The following is a 20,205-nucleotide window of genomic DNA, read 5'->3' as shown; positions in this document are numbered from 1 at the left end:
AATAAGGATTTATGTAGATAGATTTGCTTTTTTACCCTCAGCTCAAATTACAGCTGTAGTTCCTTCTTCTAAACCCTACAGTTATATTTTTGGTGCCCAACTTGAGAATATAATTTTTTTTTGACAAATAATAATTTTTTGATCATACAAGAATGGAGAACTAAAAATTAATAATTTTAGGAAAAGGTCACGATTTTATTTTCCTATTTTCTTTCACCAAAATAGTCACTTACGGGTAAAAATTTGAAATCCCTGGCTTACAAAAATTAAATTATAACTTTACTCCAAAAGCCTGGACAATTTTCACATGTTTAAATCCTTGGAACATTTGAAATTACAGCAAAATGAAATCACAGCTTTACTCCTACAGCCTGGACAACATGAATAATTTTCAAATGCTAGGAACACAAGAAATGATAGCAAAAGGAATCACAACTTTACTCCAAAAGCCTGGAATACAAGAAATTAAATCATAACTTTGCTCCAAAAGCCTGGACAATATGAAAATTTTTGAAATAGCAGAAAAAATTAAGACAGAAGGTAATCACAATTTTGTTTTAAAAGCCTGGAGAACTCCAATGCCCTGGAAAAATATGAATAATTTCAAATCCTTTAAACACAACGAAATGACGCCCACTTTCTGTTCCTGTCACTACTTTCGTGCACTTCTTGCGATATAAAAGCGATTATTTTTCAAAATCCTTTTATATCACATTCTATTCTTTAATTGTTTATATTTTTTTATAAGAATCAGGTGCAAAAACGTCTCAAAAACCTCAAAAAACTAAAATCCAAATAATTAAGATCAAGTGAGTGAGGTGGCAGTGTATATGCCCATCTTGTTGCCCCTCATAAAAAAATCAACAAAATTAGACAGTCAGAACTGTTTTGTATTTATTTATGACAATCATATTGTTGAACAAACTTAAATACAGAGTCAAATTTCATCTGTTTCATATATATTTAAAATTTCAAGCCTTTTTAGTTAACTAGGTGTTGAAAGAAAAATGTCAAAATAAAATGATAAAGTGGTATAGTTTAACAGTTAAAAATAAACTACGTCGGTATTAAAGGGGAGGAAACCAGATTTACTTTTAAGAATTATCAGAATAGAAGGATAAGAAGTAAAAATACACCTTATTTAGGTACTAATGGTATCCTTACCTGATTCCCGCTAGTTCTCCTATTATCCTCCTTCCGCCACCGCACGTCCAAACTGTTTTGCTTCGAATATAATTGTCCTAAAAAATTTGAATTTACCGACCTGAGGCCCTCCTCCGCTGATCTTAGTTGTTGTTGCTGCTGCTGGTGCTGCGGCGGCGTCGCCACAGAGATGGAATTCTACAATTTTCACAAACTGTTAGAGAAAACAGTGTGCCATTAATATAGTCTAACTACACAAGTTGATTTTTTATTATTTGTTTGTTTCTTGAAGATTATTAAGTGATTTATTATAAGGGTACTTTACCTACCGAGGTTGTGGTGGTCGTGCCGGTGTTCACCGAAGTGATTTGAAACTTGACGAACGCTTTGGTGAAGGTTTGGTTCGCGTTGACGTTCGTTATCGGTTGTTTCGTTGATAGAAATGTCAACTTTTGGCCCCCTGGAACAATAAATTTTATTTTGGGTAAAGTTTGAGGTTCTGGATAGTGGATTTTTTCAAGGATGTAAAAGTAAATTTGAAAATAAACAGTGTATGACAGATTTTTTTTTAATATTTCATGTACTGCTTTATTGTTTTGATTTCAGAAAATTTGAGAATTGATTGAGGGCTGGAATCAATTTAACACTTTTATGATGGATAATAATGAATATGTGTTATTTGTAGATAAAATGATGATTTGGAAATATTCCGATAAAAACTCAAAATATTATGTATCAAGAAGTCTTGTTATGACTTTTTTCTTTAAATACGTTAAGTTTTAGTGCTTAAAGTCTAAAATAAGGTAATATTCTGCAAAACTGAAAAGTTTGGCAACATTGCATTTATTCCGTTGGGAGCAGTTTATCGTTAGTATAGACAGGTGTCAACAGGTGTTTTTAAAACTTCTGTAAACTTACTATTGTGTATCCAAATCTAGCATAACTACTTAATTTCTGGTAAGTACATGTTAGCTAGTCATATTCTAGGATATTTTTAACAACATATATAAAATTGTAATTTTTATTAAAAAAGAAATATTTGAATTTGTTCTAAAAATCATAACATATGGAGGTTACTTTGGTACATGTCCCAAAGTTAGACGGCAGATGTCTAAGTAGGGGACAAATTTAAAAAATATAGTGTACCAAAGTTACACCGTTGATGCAGTGTATGTTTCTGTTTTTTATTTCTTTTTTCAGATAAGTCATGCCTCGACAGCAGCAGCGTATCCTCGGTGCACGCAATTACAAAAATTATAGCCAAGAGAAACTTCAGCAAGCTCTTGAAGAGATTAAAAATAAGTCAATTTCTCTTCGAAATGCAGCAAAAAAACACAAATTTCCAAAAATACGTTATGGAATAAGTTTCACGGAAAACATTGGCGAATGCCTGGCAAACCAAGGGTTTTTACAGACCAGGAAGAAGAGTCATTTTCTGGACACCTAATTGCTTTATCAAATTTCGGGTTTCCGGTGACATGTGAGGACTTAAAAACCATTGTCAAGTCTTATTTAGAAAAGCGAGGCAGAAAAGTGCAATGTTTTAAGGATAACTATCCAGGACCCGATTGGATAAGCTTATTTTTAAAACGTAGGCCTGAACTCAGTCAACGGTTTTCTCAAAATATTAGTCGCGCTCGAGCGGCTATTAGTGACGCAATTATCAATGAATATTTTGATAATCTACAAACTGAGCTGGAAGGAGTACCCTCAGCTAATATTTACAACTATGACGAGACAAATCTCGTTGACGATCCAGGCCGATCAAAAGTTATTACCAGGAAAGGGACCAATTACCAGGAAAGGGACCAAATACCCGGAAAGAATTCGAAATTCTTCAAAAGCCTGTACTTCCCTTATGATTTGTGGAAATGCTGCTGGACAGGTTGCTCCCGTGTATGTCAACTACAAGGCCCAAAGGCTTTGGTCAACTTGGACAGAAGGTGGCCCCTTAAATACTCGTTACAATAGTACTAGCAGTGGGTGGTTTGATTTCCAAATATTTGAAGATTGGTTTGTAAACGTAATGCTACCCTTATTAAAACGACAGGAGGGTCGTAAAATATTGATTGGGGACAACCTTAGCTCCCACCTTAATCAGGAAGTCATCAGATTGTGCGAATTGATATAGAATAATATTAGGTTCATTGCATTGCCTCCTAATAGCACTCATCTCCTTCAGCCTTTGGATGTTGCCTATTTTCGCCCAATGAAAAGTAACTGGCGGCAAATTCTTAATGCCTGGAAAAATACCGCAGAAGGAAGCCGCTTTAATGGAATACCGAAGGACACTTTTCCTGGACTATTAAAGACACTTATGTCAAAATTAAAGAACGCGGTGTTGGAGAAATTACAAAGGTTCTTAAAAATTGGGCCATCATAAACGTAATGGAATCATATGGAAAGCAGTGGAAATGGCCAAGTCGTAAAGATGAAATCTATTATCGTAATGACGAGATACTAAAGTCCATAGATAAACCGATACGCAGAGGAAATCGAGAAGTTTTTGATGTTCCTGAGATAAAGGATCTTCTATAAAAATGTTAAAGTTTTTTTTTAGTAAAACCTAAGCTTATATATTTACTTATCTTATATAATCAATGTTTTGAAATAATAAATTATAAAATAGGCCTCATTTTTAAAATTTTATTGTTTTTTTTCTGCTTTTACATATTTTGCATACATCAAATATCTAATAAACTACGTATTTCCTTTTTTTTTAATAAATTGTAAATTCAATGCAACGTCTATCTTTAGGACGTAGCTTTTAGCAGGAAAAATAATTAAAGAAAATATTTGTGTACCAAAGTTACCCCAAAATCCGGGTAACTTTAAAACACTTTCTAAGTCCAATATCTCAGCCTAAACAATAAACAGAAGTTGTTTTTTGTAAGTTATAGTTGGTAAATGCTTTGAAGTTTTATAATTAACAAGTATAAGGGTGTTAATTTCGTAAAATATGGTATAATTTAATAAAAACATGAAAAACTGTACCAAAGTTACCCCGGTTTACGGTATAAGATGTATAATATAATATTTTCTATACTGGGTATCGTATATAAAATATGATATATAAATGTTAAGTTTTTCACAACTTCTTAATACGGCCATTTGTGGGAGTAAATAAAATAATTGCATTAATTATTACATCAGCTAATCAATTTTTGCCGAGCATATTGTATACTTAAGCAACATTTGTCAAAATCAATGCGAAACTATCAAACCAATTTTCGACGAGGATTATGCAATATTATATATAAGTATCAGTATTATTAAAGTGTATGGGTGACAGCGTTATTTCCAATTTACCTTTAAAATATTTACTTCTATAACACTGTAAAATTAATTGTTTCGTACTAAGAATACCGATCCTATCAAAGACAATAAACTATTTGAAATTTGAAAAATCTCGCGTCCTACCTGCAGTGGTCTGCGTAACAGGCACACTTCCCGCAATATTCGGGTTCGACGTTAACAGCAAATGTTTCCCGGTGGACGTTTGCACCAATTGTGCGAAACTGGTCGGCACCTTATCGGTGGGTTTCAGCACGGAGGAAACTCCGATCGGGGTGCCCAGTTGCATTTGCCCGCCGCCCTGCGAGATGTTGATCAATGGCACCGCTGAAACGAGTTTTGTTAGTCAGAAATGCGGATTATGGTGGGGTTAACGGCAATGGTTAACGGTGAGTATAAATCAGACAAATGCCTCGAAAACTCTCATGGCGGGAAAACCCCGTGATCAAGAGTGGTTCGGTAGTAAGGGTGTATCATCATGTTAAAGTGCAGTACCGTCAATATTTATTGGAAAAACTTTATTTTTTATTAGATGTAGTAATCTGAGTTCCTTATTTTAAGTTTAATTTTCAAAAGTAAGACAACAATTGTTTAGCTAATAAAAAAATTAGTTTAAAGTTTAACGAGATTCATAGTCCAACAAACCGGTGGCCAAATGTAAACTTTTGATACCACGCACTTTTTAAATTAATATGGTATTTACTGTGGGAAACCAAAGTATAGAAACATTTTAGTTTTTCTTACAATTATCTAATCTACGGCCAAGAGTGTATTCTATGCATGTTTGTTAAACCTTGGCAATTTTATCAATTTCAATAGTGTTTTGGTTTTTTGTTCTTCACAAAAGTATGGAAACATTTACATACTCTTTTATAATATTTTTCTTCAAAAAAAAACCCTTTTTTCCCAAGAACTCTCACGGCATCATAATCGGAATATATCAGCAGTATACATCAGCAACGCGGATTTTTCTAAGGGTAAATCTACTGTAACTAATTTGCTTACATATCGTCAGTACTTGCTGGACCCCTTTGAAAACCATGGTCAGATGACTTCTCAAAGGCTTTTGACAGAGTCAGCACATCTCATTCAGAAGTTGAGTTCGATGGGCCTGGGTGGCCGTCTCTTAAAGCGGGTTGATTAATTTTTATCGAATCGTATTCAAATGGTGCGTATAAATAACATAATTTCTAAAAAAATTCAGGTCTTTTCTGATGTACCTCAGGACTCCCACACAAGGCCTATTGTATTATTGACTTTTGTTGTGTTATTAGTCACTTGGAATTTTTATTACTTGCAGACGACGTAAAGTTGTACAAGGTGATAAAATCCGCAATTGATGCGCAACTTTTACAAGCTGATGTTGATTGGGTTTTAATATAAAAAAAAATGCTTAATCATTTTATTTGGTCGTTCAAATCATTAAAACAATAAATGGCTTAGTTCTCAAATCTTTCACTACCCTTAGAAACTTGGGTGTGTCACTGGTCAGTAAATTGACACTTGTGCCTCATTATAATGAGATTGTCAATAAGTTTATTCTATTTTCTTAAGTTTATATCATTATTGTTAAGTACATTGTTACTTACGCATCAACAGGTACATATTCCTAAACAACAAATAAACCAAATACAATCATATGAAACCACTAGGTTCTATTTATCACAATTAAACGAAGAGCTTTGATGTTTCTGTAAACCCTGCCGAAACGTTGGCAATTAAAGAAAAAAATTGAAAAGTTTGGATTTTTTTTTGACCATTTATCCAACTAAATCCTTAAAAATCAAAAAAGTGTATTCTAATTGTCAATAATTTTATTCTAACCATGTGGAAATTGACCAGTTTGCTGTTGAATATTTTGAAGACTAATGTTTTGGGAGTCTCATTGTTCCCTGACTATTATCTATGATTAGGCAGTGATCTAATAAATAGGAAGAGTAGTGGCAGCTTTTGAGTACACGTTGATAATAACCTTTAACACATAAGCCATTGTTTATTTATCATGGTATCTTAGCTCAGGCTTTCAATCATAAGTTTAGAATCTTTATGTTAACTCATCATCCCAAACATTTGTTATTGTTCACTTCTAATCCACACAGTCACAACACTAGGTATACACATTTGGGTAATATCCTTTTACTATCTACAACAAATCTCCTGCCCCTAAGCATTAAACGCCTTTATTCTTAGTGTGAATTTGGGAAAAAAGTGAAAAATTATCCAGTACATTTTATATTCCAGGGGAATACTCAAAGAACTCCTCTTCGATTCAGTAGTGTTCAATAGTGCTCAATTAGTGCTTGTTCATTTTAGTTTCTATCAGTGTATCAGCTTTATTTAAAACAATATTCTTAGGGTAAAGTTCTGATTTATGTATTTGTGTAAATGATTGAAAAGTAAGTATTATTCATATATTGTTTTTAAGGCAGATAAAGATTTACAAAAACAAATAGGTTTGTCAACAAGTACGTAGTTTTGTAATTTTTTTATATTTGGTCACTCCATAACCTTTTTGCTTGTTGTCACATTTAAAAATATTACACTGATACACAAAACGTTGTCTTATAACGCATGCAAATATTTAGAAAATTAACACGCAATGTATCCAAGTAAAGCAAAATTTGCTACAGAATCTAAAAACTGTTAGCTCACAATTTAAAATTGTTACACCAATCCATAACTGAGCATGAAAAACAAAATTCTACAACTTCTCATCAGAACATTAAACCAGGGTGAGCTAATGATAGAAATAGATTCTCAATCTGAGGACTTGTATTTTTTAGATTAGATCACCACATCCATTATATTTGCTTTTAAGAAGAAAGTTTAATTTTTTTATGCTATTTACTCTGTGTTTCCATTGCTTTTGTATTTTCTATATATAAAAAATGCTCTTGTTTCTTCTCATATTTTTGCGTATAGTTTAATGATTTCTAATACCCCATTTCATCTTTAAATATATTCCTTAGCGCGTTCAAAAAGGTTTAGTCTCAAGAAAATTTTCCATATCAAGATTATTCTTGACAATGTTTTTCGATTTTTCATTTCCGAAAATTTTCCATCACTATCAGGCGTATGGACGCTCAAAAGTTAGTTAAAATATTGGAGAGTACCTTGTTGCCATAAGAGTATCTAGCATTCTCATAGATTTTCCCACAGGATAATGATCCTAAACAAACACCTAGCAACAAGTTAAGAATTGGCTTTCGAAGGAAAAACATCGAGTATTGCATCGGCCTTCCCAACCACCAGATTTCAACCCTATAGAAAATCTTCACATCAAAAAGCCACAAGATCCTATGAATACTTTTGCAGGAAAAATATAATAAAATATCAGTAGATTTAGATAGACCCCATTTTGTAAATGGGTAAGTCTTTATCTCCAAGAAAAAATGCATGTGGGTTATTTAGTTAAATGTATTATGCATTTCGGCTGTGTAAACAGCCATCATCAGATACAGAACATCACAAAAAACATATACGTTCAACAAATAAAACTCAAAAAACTACCCATCATCAGGAATAAAAACAACTATAAATAAAAGAATTAAAATTAAAAATTTCTTTAATTTTAATTCTTTTGTGAAAAGTTAGACTCAACGGGAAGGCGATGCCATGACCAAGGGATGGCTATCTAAATATACAAAAAAAAAATTATTGAATGAATAATAGTTTTTTCGTTTATAGTTTAAAAATATTTCCATACTTTTAAACTCATTTTTTCATTGAATGCTATTTTGCTTTTCGTCCCTTAATACAAAAATATCATTTAATAAAAAAAAATGTAATGGCAAGTACAATATTAAAGATTTATAAAATGTTTCCATACTTTTGTTAGCCATTGTATTTTGACTTACACTGTATTATCCCTTAAATGGCTAGTTATGCCTTGCCATAAGTTATTTTAAATTATCCACAAAACAAATCAAAATGATTCAAGCAGTGAATTATTGTTAGTAATATTAACATGCAAAAAAACTGCATCTATACTAACTTTTAACCACTCCCTGGCTCAAGAGCTGCACCCCGGCCACTTTCATTTTAACATTCTGCTGCTGCGGTACCGTTCTCGATTGTAAGAGAGGCGGGGGAGTTTCTTTTTTCTCTTCGGTTTTGATGCTGCTGCTGCCGTCCCTCAGTTTTACTTTCATGGTCAGTTTACTGGGCGGACAAGGGGGCGGTTGTCTATTGTCGGCGGGGTTAAGTTCGATCATTATCGGCCTTTTTGCCGATTGCCTCATCCGGTAACATTGATAGGCGCCCAAATGCATTTCCAGCATTATGAGGAGGAAGTTCATGGCGTAAAGGTTTACGTGCTGAAAATGATTATTAGATGAGAAATCGTAGCAGTGCATTTAGGTATTTACATTAGGTAACAATAATATGTAAGTAATAGTGTACGGGATTAGTACAAGTTGTTTCAGGTATGCGAATGGCCACAAATTGTTAATTTTCAAAATAAATAACACTGTTTGGCAAGATCTAACGATCTTGATTCTTTAGTCTATAATAACTCGACTGTTACTTTTAGCAGTGATTTTAAGCTGTAAAGGGAATATTGACACGATTGTTTTAACGTCATCGGGAATGCCTGGTTTTCTACGACGTACTTATTTAAATTTGTGTTATACAAGACCCAGTATACCAAATAAACTTGAAAAAATGTTATTAACATTAGTCCACTAAACGAAAAGCCAAACTAAAAACCTTTTTAATTTGAAATATTTTGTATGCAATAACTTAATTTCACTGGCCGAAGAAAATAAAAGATTAAAATTGATAAATAACGTTTACTTTATCATCGAGACGAATTTTGAAACGAATTTACTACGACTTTATTCAAATCATTATAATACGCACATTTACTTGATAAGATTCAAATTAAAATATGATTTTCATAAATTGCTGCTAAACGTTTTTAAATAGTGGATCGCCTGGAAATAGTGCTATTTTTCCATAATGTGTCTAATTATACCCAAAAAACATCATTTTATTCTGATGTTTTCAGATGACTTAAAGGGTTATTACTTCTGAATTTTATGCAGCCGTTTTGCAGCAAAGCTTGGATAATTTCTTTTATTGGTATAGTATAAACCTTCTCTTTTCAATGAATTAATTAATCTTTTTAGAAATCAATGCAGTGCATCAATTGACATGGTCTATTATATAAATGGTGAGAACTTGAAAATGTTAACTCTGGTAAAGCATCTGGGAATTTTGTTTGACACCAAAATCACTTTTCAGGATCATTATAATGGAATGAAAACTGTGCGTTTTATTTCTAAGATTACCGCGTGACTTATCACTTTCATATTTAATAGTTTTATACTGCTCTTTGGTAAGATCTCGATGAGAGTACGCATCTGTGGTTTGGTCTCCACTTTATGGTGTACACAGTGAGAAGTTAAAAAAAGTTTAAAGAAAATTCATAAACTTTTGCATACATTTTTAATTGAATCAATATCTCAATGTTACATTCTTTATCTTAGAGTAGAAAAGTTAATGCTGTCACTGTTGTCTACAAGGTTATTAATGGGTTAATAGACTTCCCAGCTTTGTTGGAGCAGCTGGCTCTTAATGTGTCTTAGTTCGTGTAATGAGAACTGAAACATTTGAATTTGGGACCATGGAATCAATTATGGAATGGAAGAGTCGTTGATATTCTAAATCGACATTTACCTCTTGGTCCATTTAGAATGCGCGTAAAATAATGTGTTGAAGCAAGATGTATGATAGCTTAAAATATTGAATACTGTGAATTTCGTATTTTATTTTTAACTGTATTTGCGATTTTGAACACAACAAGTATTTAGATTGTTTATGTACAGTTTTGAATGAGGCTTTTCTGTTTGTTGATAAATAAATGTTTAAAAAATAAACAAATAAAAATGTATAGTATTAATTTAATTATAATATGTGTCTATAGTAATCCCACATTTGTCCTAATGTTTATTTGTCCTACCGATCCGAATAGTAAAAAGCAGTGTTGTCAGTAGTTTCGTATTTTCATTATGGTTTGTTTACACGAGCTTAGCGCTAATCATTACTACTCGCTACTCGCACTAAGTGATTAGTAAGTAGAATCAGTTTCTATTGACTCACTCTTGAAATTTTGCTAGTACTTAGTGCTAATTCGGTTTGTTTACACGTGATGGTATTAGTGCGATTATCAAATACTAATGATTAGCACTAAGCTCGTGTAAACAATCCATTATTGAGAGGACTTCACAGGAGTCGGGTCTTGGGACGGGTACCTACTCCTACTATCGTCGTAGGTGTGTAGGGTTAGTTTTCAGTTTAGTTCAGTTCAGTTTAGTTTGATTTAAACCTTCTAATGTAAAAATGGACGCATTTTTGGAACAAGCGAGAAGGTAGGAAAACAGTTTGTTTTTAGTATATTATTTCTTAAATTAAAGGCATATTATTTGTATTACATTTTAATACTTTTAGAGTTACTGGGTTCACTGAATGTACCGAAATAGAGGGCAACTGGGTAATCCAGTTGCGGTTGGACGACCTACCCGAGGACGTGAAGGTGCTTGTTAGAAGAAAGAAATTAGTAGTAAGCAGATTTAAAAAGGTCTTTATTTTTACATTATTTTTAAATTACCTGATGTAGTTTATTATAAAATATTAGTTTCTTGTACAGAGTGATTTTAAATCTACTTACTTAATGTTTTATTATTTTTTTAACCTGATACTTAATATTTTATTATAACGTGCTTTTAACGTTTTATAATAAGTGCAAGTGAAGGAAGCCTCTCCTCCTCCACTTCTTATAGGGCCAGGCACTTGAAAACTTGGGAGTGTTCGCTCCCTGATGACGTGGCAGCCATCAGAGAAATAAAAAAATCATGGAATGATGGCGGCTACTTGACCATCCCAATTATTGTTTAATACTTAGATTTAGGCTTTTTATTTTTAGGTACCATCGCAATTGAAAAAAACTAGGGCAAGGTATAAAATCTCCTGGCCTATATTTTGATTTTTACCTTCAAAATTCAACTTTTAGGTTGACACAAAATAACGTAAATCCTTAAAGGTTCATTTTAGTGTTTTAGGTTATATCTTCAAATAAGAGTCTATAATAATTTTTTGTCCTGGTTTTTTTATAGGTTATTTATTTATTATTTATATTAAATTATTTAATTTTTTATTTATTAAATTTTTGTAGTATTTTGTTGGATGATTTTTGAGTTTCATTCCTTTTGTTTTTTAATAAATAAATTATTGTTTTATGTCTATATTAGCTATTGTATGCTCTTTTACTTGGTTTCAAACACCTACCTAATACCAATTTATTATTACATCCCATTAAACGCCTAGGTATATTTACATACAGTGAGAATTTTTGCTTAACCAAGTTCCATTTGAAAATCATGCAATAGGAAAAAGTTGAGTTATTAGAAATTTTCCATAGGACAAACTACATAACAATTGTCAAGAGAGTAACTTTAAAAAAAAATAGATTTTAAAAAATCATAAAAATTATTTGACCAAAGCAAAAACAAGATTAATTACTGATTTTTAATTTATGTTTCCATATTCAAGTTGTTTTCTAAATAATCTCGTTTTAACTTTTGGTCAAAATATGTTGTTTGATTTACCTACTAAATAAAGCCACCTTATAACAAATAATATTTTATTCAAAAGGTGGTATTGTGTAGTTTTTCTTGTGAAACATTTCTAATAATTTAACTATTATTCATTGCCTTTTTTTCTATGCAACGAAAGCAAAGAGTCTAACTGTATATGTACAAGTAATAGATAAATACTTAAAAAAAAACACATTACTTTTACTCATTTCTGTTATAAATTTAATCTAAATAATCCCATTTTTCCCAATACTTCATAGACAATAAAAATCGTTGCTATTTTTACATCACTTCAAACCCTAAACAGTACAAATTGGGGTACTCAGGTAGAAAATTACTGAAGAGTGCGACGCTTATGTATGGGCGATCCTCGCTCCGACCGTTGCCAGGCGCCATGGTGATTATGAAATGCGACGTTGACAAATATAATTCCGATCTATCCTTGGTGGGAGACTTACTTTTTTGGAGCAGTCAGAAACTTTAATCTGTTATCCCTCTTAATCTTTATGATTTTTATGTAAATTTTTTGGAAAATTCTTCTAAACAGGCGGATCTTGTATGTGTATTGAAATTGTTTGCTTTAAAAATTACTATTATCGAGCCAACAAGAGTTACAAAAAATACCAATCATTTTTTAATCTTTAGTCCTGAAAGTTCTAATTAAGTATGAAAATATCGAAATGTTCCAAATCTTCGAAAATATATGTAGATCTTCTTACCTTAAAGACATCATAGTGCAAGACCGAATATACCAAAGAAGGTACATGCATCTTAATGCTATCACATTGAAAGGGCGATATAGTCGGTCTGACTTCGAACAAATTCGGGTGGTTACACACTTTTCTTAACTGCATAAGAACATTGATTACGCTAAGTAAGTTGCCGCTGGCCAACGTTTCTTTCGTTCTAAAAACGATTATCAATTATTCCAGACTCGAATAAACGGAAAACATTTTAAAGTTTTTAATGAATATAATAGAGAACTTACTTTGCGCGAGACATGTAATCGTCATAAAGGAACCTTTGCCGTTTCGATAACCGGCACATCACCACGTGCTCGTACTTTTTGGGCATTTGCTTCTCCACTTCGGACTTTAACCGTCGCAGTAAAAAAGGCCTCAGCACCTAAATAAATACCCAAAAAAAAAAAAAAAAATAACCTTCATCCAAACATAAATGAACTTAATTAATACTAAAAAAAACTAGTCAGACAAATGCCTCGATTGTTATCAGTTTAAGGCAAGGGTAGAATGGATTGGTCCCTCGCCTTCAACCACTCGATAATCATCATTAAAAAATCATTCAAAAATATGCAATATATGCTCCCTAAAATCAAATTGTTTCATTACCTTATGCAGTCTTTTAATAATACTGTCATTATATTCGGAATTTCCCTCGATCATTCCGGTCACCGGATTGGAAAACCACTCCTTAAACTCGCGATGGGACTGAAACACGTTGGGCATAAGGAAATGCATCAACGACCACAATTCCATCAGGTTGTTTTGTAATGGGGTGCCGGTGAGCAAGAGTCGACGCTCCGTTTGGAAGTTCAGTAACAGTTGCCACCTAAAATTTGAAATATATTATTATAATACATGAAAGTACAGTGGTACATTTAGGTTATGTTAATTAAGTTTATATCAGACAAATGCCTCGATTGTTATCATTTTAGAACAGGGTTGAATGGATTGGTCCCTTGTTCTCAATTATGTTAAGTCATCATGTTATAAACGATTATAAAAATGTTATCTGAAAAAACCCCAGAAATTACAGCTGGTGAATGTATTTAAAAATTAAGGAAATTATTACTTTTTACTCGGATCTCCTAGTAATATGAAGTGTCTAAGTTATAATGTCGAAACTTTTTAGAACGACTGGGACGTTAATATTTAGTTAGTTTATATATAATTTAGCAAAAAATTAATAAAATAAATGAAACTTTCTAATAGGTGACCAGAGTTACGTCCCATTATGCGGGACCGTCGAAAGTCTATCGGGCCGGAGACTTGTTGGCGTGACGTCACGTTAGTGGCCGTGAATTGCAGCTTTGCCCCGTTTAATTAACACACAGAGCGGCGTCGAGAATATATTTAAATTTAAATATCTTGGAAACAATTACTCGTAGTAAGTTGGAGTAAAAATTATTGGACATGGAATATTTTTAGCCATAAATTTAAAAAGTTACTTTTTATTTTTAAGCCTTACAGTAAGTAAAAAAAAATATCTAAAATTTTGAACTGCTAATTATTTCAAGAAAATGAACATAATATCTCACAATTGCCTAGGATAAAATGATGTTAAAACAAGATAATTATTAGACACGTTTTATTTCAAATAATATATTTTCCGGAAAAAAAAAATTAACTCAAAATATTATACACAAACCTACTTAAAGTGTTTGTACAAAAACAAAAATATATAGATAACAAAAAAATAATTTATAAATATACTTAATTAATATCTAAACAAAAATAATTACCTACAAAAACTAAATCAAATAAAAGTTTAAATTCATCAAGTGAAAAGGTGGGTAAATTAGTCATAAAACAAAAAACATAAACAAATTAAAAAATAGCAAGTTAAGGATCATTGGGCTTCAGTACATTTTCGAATTCTCTTTCTTTCCAACTTTCTCTCTTTTTTTTTAATAAATCTTCCTCGATAATATTATTTTTGGCCTTGCTATAATTATTTAAAAGGATATTTGAAAAGGTGTTAATACATTTTTCATTAAGTGTTGGTAAGTTGTTACCACAGTCACAATTGTATTTATCCATTTCAAAATTTGCTACCTCCAGTTTTTTTAACGCAAGTGTTTTAAAAATGATTTTGTAGGAAAATTCAGTGAAATTTAAAAATGTCTTTTCGTATCATTCAGAAATAATAGTTTGAAACAAAGTGTACATGGTTATAATTATATTATTAAAATAATCTTTGGCATACTCGAGTCATATCTTAAATCATTATCAGATATGCTTATTTCGTTATACAACAAAGAATCATTAAATGTATTAATAATAGTATTAGTAGTGGTACTGTTAATCACTGATGCTTTGAGTGTTGAAGTATCGGTTATATTGAAAAACTGTTTCAAAACGAATTTTCCATTTGGGCCCCAAAACGCTCACTGTGTAGTATTATTGCAATAGTAATATTTAAAAAGCGAGGCGCGATTCCCGCCGGCCACTAGTGTGACGCAATCATTGTGGAGGGGATACAGTCTCCGGCCCGACAGACTGTCGACGGTCCCGCATTATGTCCACATGCTCTCTATAATGAGTCTTCAACCCACTCATTAAGGCAGTAATAAGACAAACAGACCTCCAAGCATTAAAAAAGAGTTAGTAAAAGTATTAATTCCCTCAATAAAAAATGTACTTCATACTGGACAAAGAATGATGAGGAAGTTGTCATACATCATATTATGTTGAGGTAATTGATTTGTCTTGATTCAAATTCGGGTATACAGGACAACTCCTAGAAAATGTATTTTGATCTCACATTGATAGTTTGAGTGTGAAGTTTGAAAGAATTCCGTCTTTGGGGCACTTCGACGTTATTTTTAACTTCTTCCAGGTATTTAGTAAATTAATGGTCCTTGAGATAATTGAATGTATGTGTCCTCATACACTTTTAATCAATTCCTGTCCCTGATATTTAAGGTCATTTGTATGCTTCCAAGAGTTATTTTTTTGTTATTTGAATTTTCAACACTGTCCAGGCTTTTGGAATGACTTTTCCAGATTTTGGTGTCAATTTTTTATCTATTCCAGGATTTTGTAGTCATTTTGGATATCTTCTAGACATTTGAGAAGATTTTTTAATAAAATGCAATAAGGTCCAACTAATTTTTATTCCTATTCTAGGCATTGGATGTTTCTTCCTGGCATTTAAAGCTATTATTCCTCCGGATGCTTTTTGTATTTCTTTCATAAATATTTCATGCATTTTGAACCATTCCGGGTATTTAAGATCAGTTTTAGTTTCGGCTTTTAGAGATATATTTGATGTCTTCCAGGCTTTTGGGTAGTTTTTGTACGACTTCCAGGAATGTGAACTAATTTTTTATTTTATTCCAGGTTTCTTAAATTATTTAGAAGAATTTAAACAAAATATCGTTTTCTAGATTTTATAAGTCGTTTTAATGTTTTCCAGGCAGTTGAACTAAATTTTCATTTTATTCCAGCCTTTTGAAAACATTTTTGTACGCCTTCGTGGATTTAAAATATTTTTTTTTACATGTTCCCTCTTTTTGGAGTGATTTTTGTATCTTCTAGGCTTCTGAAATTATTTTTGTATAACTTTCGACGATCTGAACTAGTTTTGCAGTTTATTCCAAAGTTTTCCAGTCATTTCTTATTCATTTTTCTTCATTTTGTCCAAGAATTTTTACAGAATAATGTTTTCCAGGCATTTGAACTAAATTTTAATTCTATTCCAGGCTTTTGTAGTCATTTTTGTAAGTCTTCTAGGGATTTTAAACATTTTTCACGTTTCCCAGACTTTTGCAGTCATTTCCAAGTCGTTTAAACGTTTTCCAGGAATTTCAACTAAATTTTCTTTCCATTCCAGGTTTTTGTATGTCTTCCAGGGTTTTGGAATAATTTTTGTATGACTTCCAGAGGCCTGAACTAGTTTTTCATTTTATTGCAGGTTCATTCATTTTTCTCTTCATTTTGTATGTCCTCCAAGAATTTGAACAAAATATATAACTTTCCAAGTAGTTTTAATTTTTCCAGGCATTTGAACTAAATTTCCATTCTATTCCAGGTTTTTGTTGTAATTTTTGTATGACTTTTAGGGATCTGAACAATTTTTTCGTTTTATTCTATGTTTATTTTTAACTTAATTTCAATTCTATTGCAGGTATCTGAACTAGTCATTTTATTCCTCAGTTTTCAAGACATGTATTTCTTTTGTATATCGTCCTAAAATTTAAACAAGATATTGTTTTCCAGGTATTTGAACTAAATTTTTATTCAATTCCAGGCTTGTGTAGTCATTTTAGAATGTCTTTCAGAGGTTTAAATTATTTTTTCACGGTTTTCACAATTTTGAAGTTATTTTTATGTTTTGCAAGCTTTTGGAAATATTTTTGTATGACTTCCAGGAATCTAAACTAGTTTTTTACTGTATTCCAGGGTTTTCGAGTAATTTATTTATTTTTGTTCTTCATTTTGTATGTCGTCCAAGAATTTGAACAAATTTTTGATTTCCATATACTTCAATTAAATTTTTATTCTATTCCAGGGTTTTGTATTCATTTGTGTATGTCTTCCAAGGATATAAAACGTTTTCAGGTTTTCCACACTTTTGGAGGAAACATTTCTATATAAGTTCCAGAGATCTAAACTATTTTTTTAGTTCATTTTAGGTTTTTCAATAATTTTTTTCTTTATTTTTAACGTTATCCAAAAATTTGAACAAAATATTGTTTTCCAGGCTTTCCAAGTCGTTTTAATGCTTTCCAGGCATTTAAACTAAATTTTCGTTTTATTGCAGGCTTTTGTAGTTATTTTTGTATGTCTTCCATGAATCTGAACTAGTTTTTAATTTTACTCCATCCACGCTTTTCAAGTAATTTATTCTTTTTTTACTTCATTTTGTATGAAGTCTAAGAATTAGGACAAAATATTGTTTTCCAGATATTTGAACTAAGTTTTGATTCACTTCCAAGCTTTTTTAGACTTCCAAGGATTTAAAATATTTTTTTTTCACATTTTCCAGACCCTTGGATCAATTCTTGTCTTACAGGATATATTTTCGTATGATTTCCAGGGATTTGAACCCCATTTATTTTTTTGAGGTTTTTTAAACCTTTAATTTTTTTCTCTTCATTTTGTATGCCGTCTAAGAATTTCAACAAAATATTGTTTTCCAGACTGTCCAAGTCCTTCAAATGTTTTCCAACCAAATTGTAATCTATTGCAAGCTTTTGTAGTAATTTTTGTATCTCTTCCAGGGATTTGAAATCTTTTCATGTTTCCCAGACTTTTTAAATCAATTTGTATGTTCTACTTTCAGGCATTTGACGTCTCTTCATACGTGTCTTAAGTATTTCAATTAGTTTTAAGTTTCTTCCTACTGTTTCTTAGTATATACTGTTTTAAATAAACCTATATTTTTTGGGAGTAATTGATGCAATGACCAAATGGAGTGCTCATCTTAGAGCCTTACCTACATCTTCCAAATAAAATATTTAAAGACTAAAACATTGTTTTTCTATGATTTAATATCAAAAAATGGACTTACTTCTAAGATACTCCCAAATTAATTATTAATTTGGGAGTATCTTACCCCGAAATTAATTAACTAAAAAAGATTCACTAACAAACTTACCTCTGCGACTTGAAATTCTTAATGTTCTGCGCCTCGTCCAAAATCAGGTACTTCCACTTTTTCCTCCTAAAACTCTGATGGTCCTGTATCACCAGCTTATAAGACGTGATGCAAATATGGAACATATTCGGCTTGGTCCAACCGGTACGTTTTTGCTTTCGCTCCTTTTGCGAGCCGTAATACGTGAGAATTTTAAATGCGGGACACCATTTTTTACACTCCATTTCCCAATTGAGCATCACCGATGTCGGTACGACTATGAGGTGAGGACCCCAGTTTTCTTTTTCGCACGCGAGATGTGCCAGTAGGGCTATTGTTTGGATGGTTTTTCCTAGACCCATTTCGTCTAAAAATAAATTAAAGGTTTTTAGAAAATCTCAATTGAGTTTTGGCCGTAAACTCACAAGTTTCACATACATTAAAGTTAAAGTAAAAATTAATTTCCTATATAAGGTGGGTAGGTATAAATAGGTAGGTGCTGAAAGTGGTGTCCATTCATCTCGATGCAATAATAAAGATTTTATTAAAATCTATTTTTCACATTGTCAAGCATGTCTTGAGTTATTTGTCTACAACCGGCTGTAATCAGCTCTTAAATGGAGTCTGGCTTTGTAGTAAAAACTTTACTGTCAGTACATTATTTAATTAATTTGCTCTCACTGTATCATATTAGCCAGTATCGGTTTTTCTCGCTTTTGTATATTTTTTTCTCATGGCAAATACAAGGAATAAATATTAATGCTTTTGTATTGATAACTACATAAATATCTTTCAAACTTTCAAGTGTTAGAACTTTGTTCATGGGAGTCGTTTGGGTGAATTTAAAAATAAATTAAAATAAGATTCAAGAGTGGTATAGAAAAACTTGACAGAACTAACATTGGTTTAAAGCAAGACATTATGATTTTATCATCAAAAGATTTAATAAACTCTAATAGGGCTACAATACCAGGGATCCAGGAAATAATATAAATATATCATAGGAGGTGAAAGTGGACAAACTAGCAAATATGGATTACAGAGGCTATAGTCGAATTTTATACTGGTAGTATAAGATTGGATTGCCGCAGAGAAGAGATATTAAAGTTGCAAAAAGAAAAACCCACATTCCAAAAATCTAAAAAACAACAAAAGGTGGGAACCAAGTTTGATAAACTTAAATACAAGGACATAAGACACGAACGGATAGTGTATCTGCACCATTTAAGGAAAAATCTTCCCCGTTTTTGAACTTTTGCAGTAAGTTCTTTTTAGGACTTCCAGGAACAATTTTTATATTTTCTAGACATTTGACCTTTTTTTTTGCCTTTATGCGATTTGAAATAGTTTTTCGTGTTCTTTAAGCTCTTTGAAGTAAATTTTTCCTGTCTTGCAGGAATAATACTCATTTTTACAAAATGTTCGTTTTATTCCAGGGTTTTCTGCAATATTATAACCGGAACCTTATAACGGGGCCAATATTACATTGAATTCCAGGACAAACTAGCAAATATAGTCAGTTAACTGAGTGTTATAGAGGCTTTGATCCAATCTAATAGGAGTATTATAAGATTGGATTACAGCAGAAAAGGGATTTTTAATTTAGTAAAAGAGAAATTAAAAAAATATAAAAACTAACAAAAAGAAGGAACTAAGTTTCTCAGTTCCACCATGGTTTGTTAAACTAAAGTACAAGGATAGAAGATATCATTAAGGGCAAAATCTTTCGAGTTTTTGAGGCTTTTAGAGTAATTTCTTAAAACTTAAAATCAGGAATATTTTTTTTGCTTTCCAGAGATTTAAATTAATGTTTTAAGGCTTTTTAGAAGTAAATTTCTCCTATCCTACAGAA

The 20,205-nt window shown here is 31.7% G+C and overlaps 1 protein-coding gene across 9 annotated transcripts in view; it reads right to left on the bottom strand.

Moving 5' to 3' along the window:
• The window catches only part of LOC126746443 (helicase domino), a 93,725-nt gene that overhangs the window by 52,401 nt on the left and 21,119 nt on the right, over positions 1 to 20,205 (bottom strand). For 8 of the 9 annotated variants that reach the window (XM_050454695.1, XM_050454697.1, XM_050454696.1 and 5 more), the window contains exons 6-13: positions 18,375 to 18,720; positions 13,382 to 13,601; positions 13,021 to 13,157; positions 12,752 to 12,938; positions 8,432 to 8,753; positions 4,564 to 4,764; positions 1,473 to 1,603; positions 1,165 to 1,341 (exon numbers count right to left, since the gene is read on the bottom strand). In XM_050454695.1, coding sequence (XP_050310652.1) covers positions 1,165 to 1,341; positions 1,473 to 1,603; positions 4,564 to 4,764; positions 8,432 to 8,753; positions 12,752 to 12,938; positions 13,021 to 13,157; positions 13,382 to 13,601; positions 18,375 to 18,720 — 1,721 coding nt within the window. The remainder of the gene's footprint in view (positions 1 to 1,164; positions 1,342 to 1,472; positions 1,604 to 4,563; positions 4,765 to 8,431; positions 8,754 to 12,751; positions 12,939 to 13,020; positions 13,158 to 13,381; positions 13,602 to 18,374; positions 18,721 to 20,205) is intronic. The other variant, XM_050454700.1, reaches the window with a different exon arrangement.

This window comes from Anthonomus grandis, chromosome 17 (assembly GCF_022605725.1).
Source record: "Anthonomus grandis grandis chromosome 17, icAntGran1.3, whole genome shotgun sequence".
NCBI classification, from domain to species: domain Eukaryota; kingdom Metazoa; phylum Arthropoda; class Insecta; order Coleoptera; family Curculionidae; genus Anthonomus; species Anthonomus grandis.
Note: the sequence above shows the minus strand (reverse complement) of the source record. Positions and strands in the feature narration are given on the sequence as shown.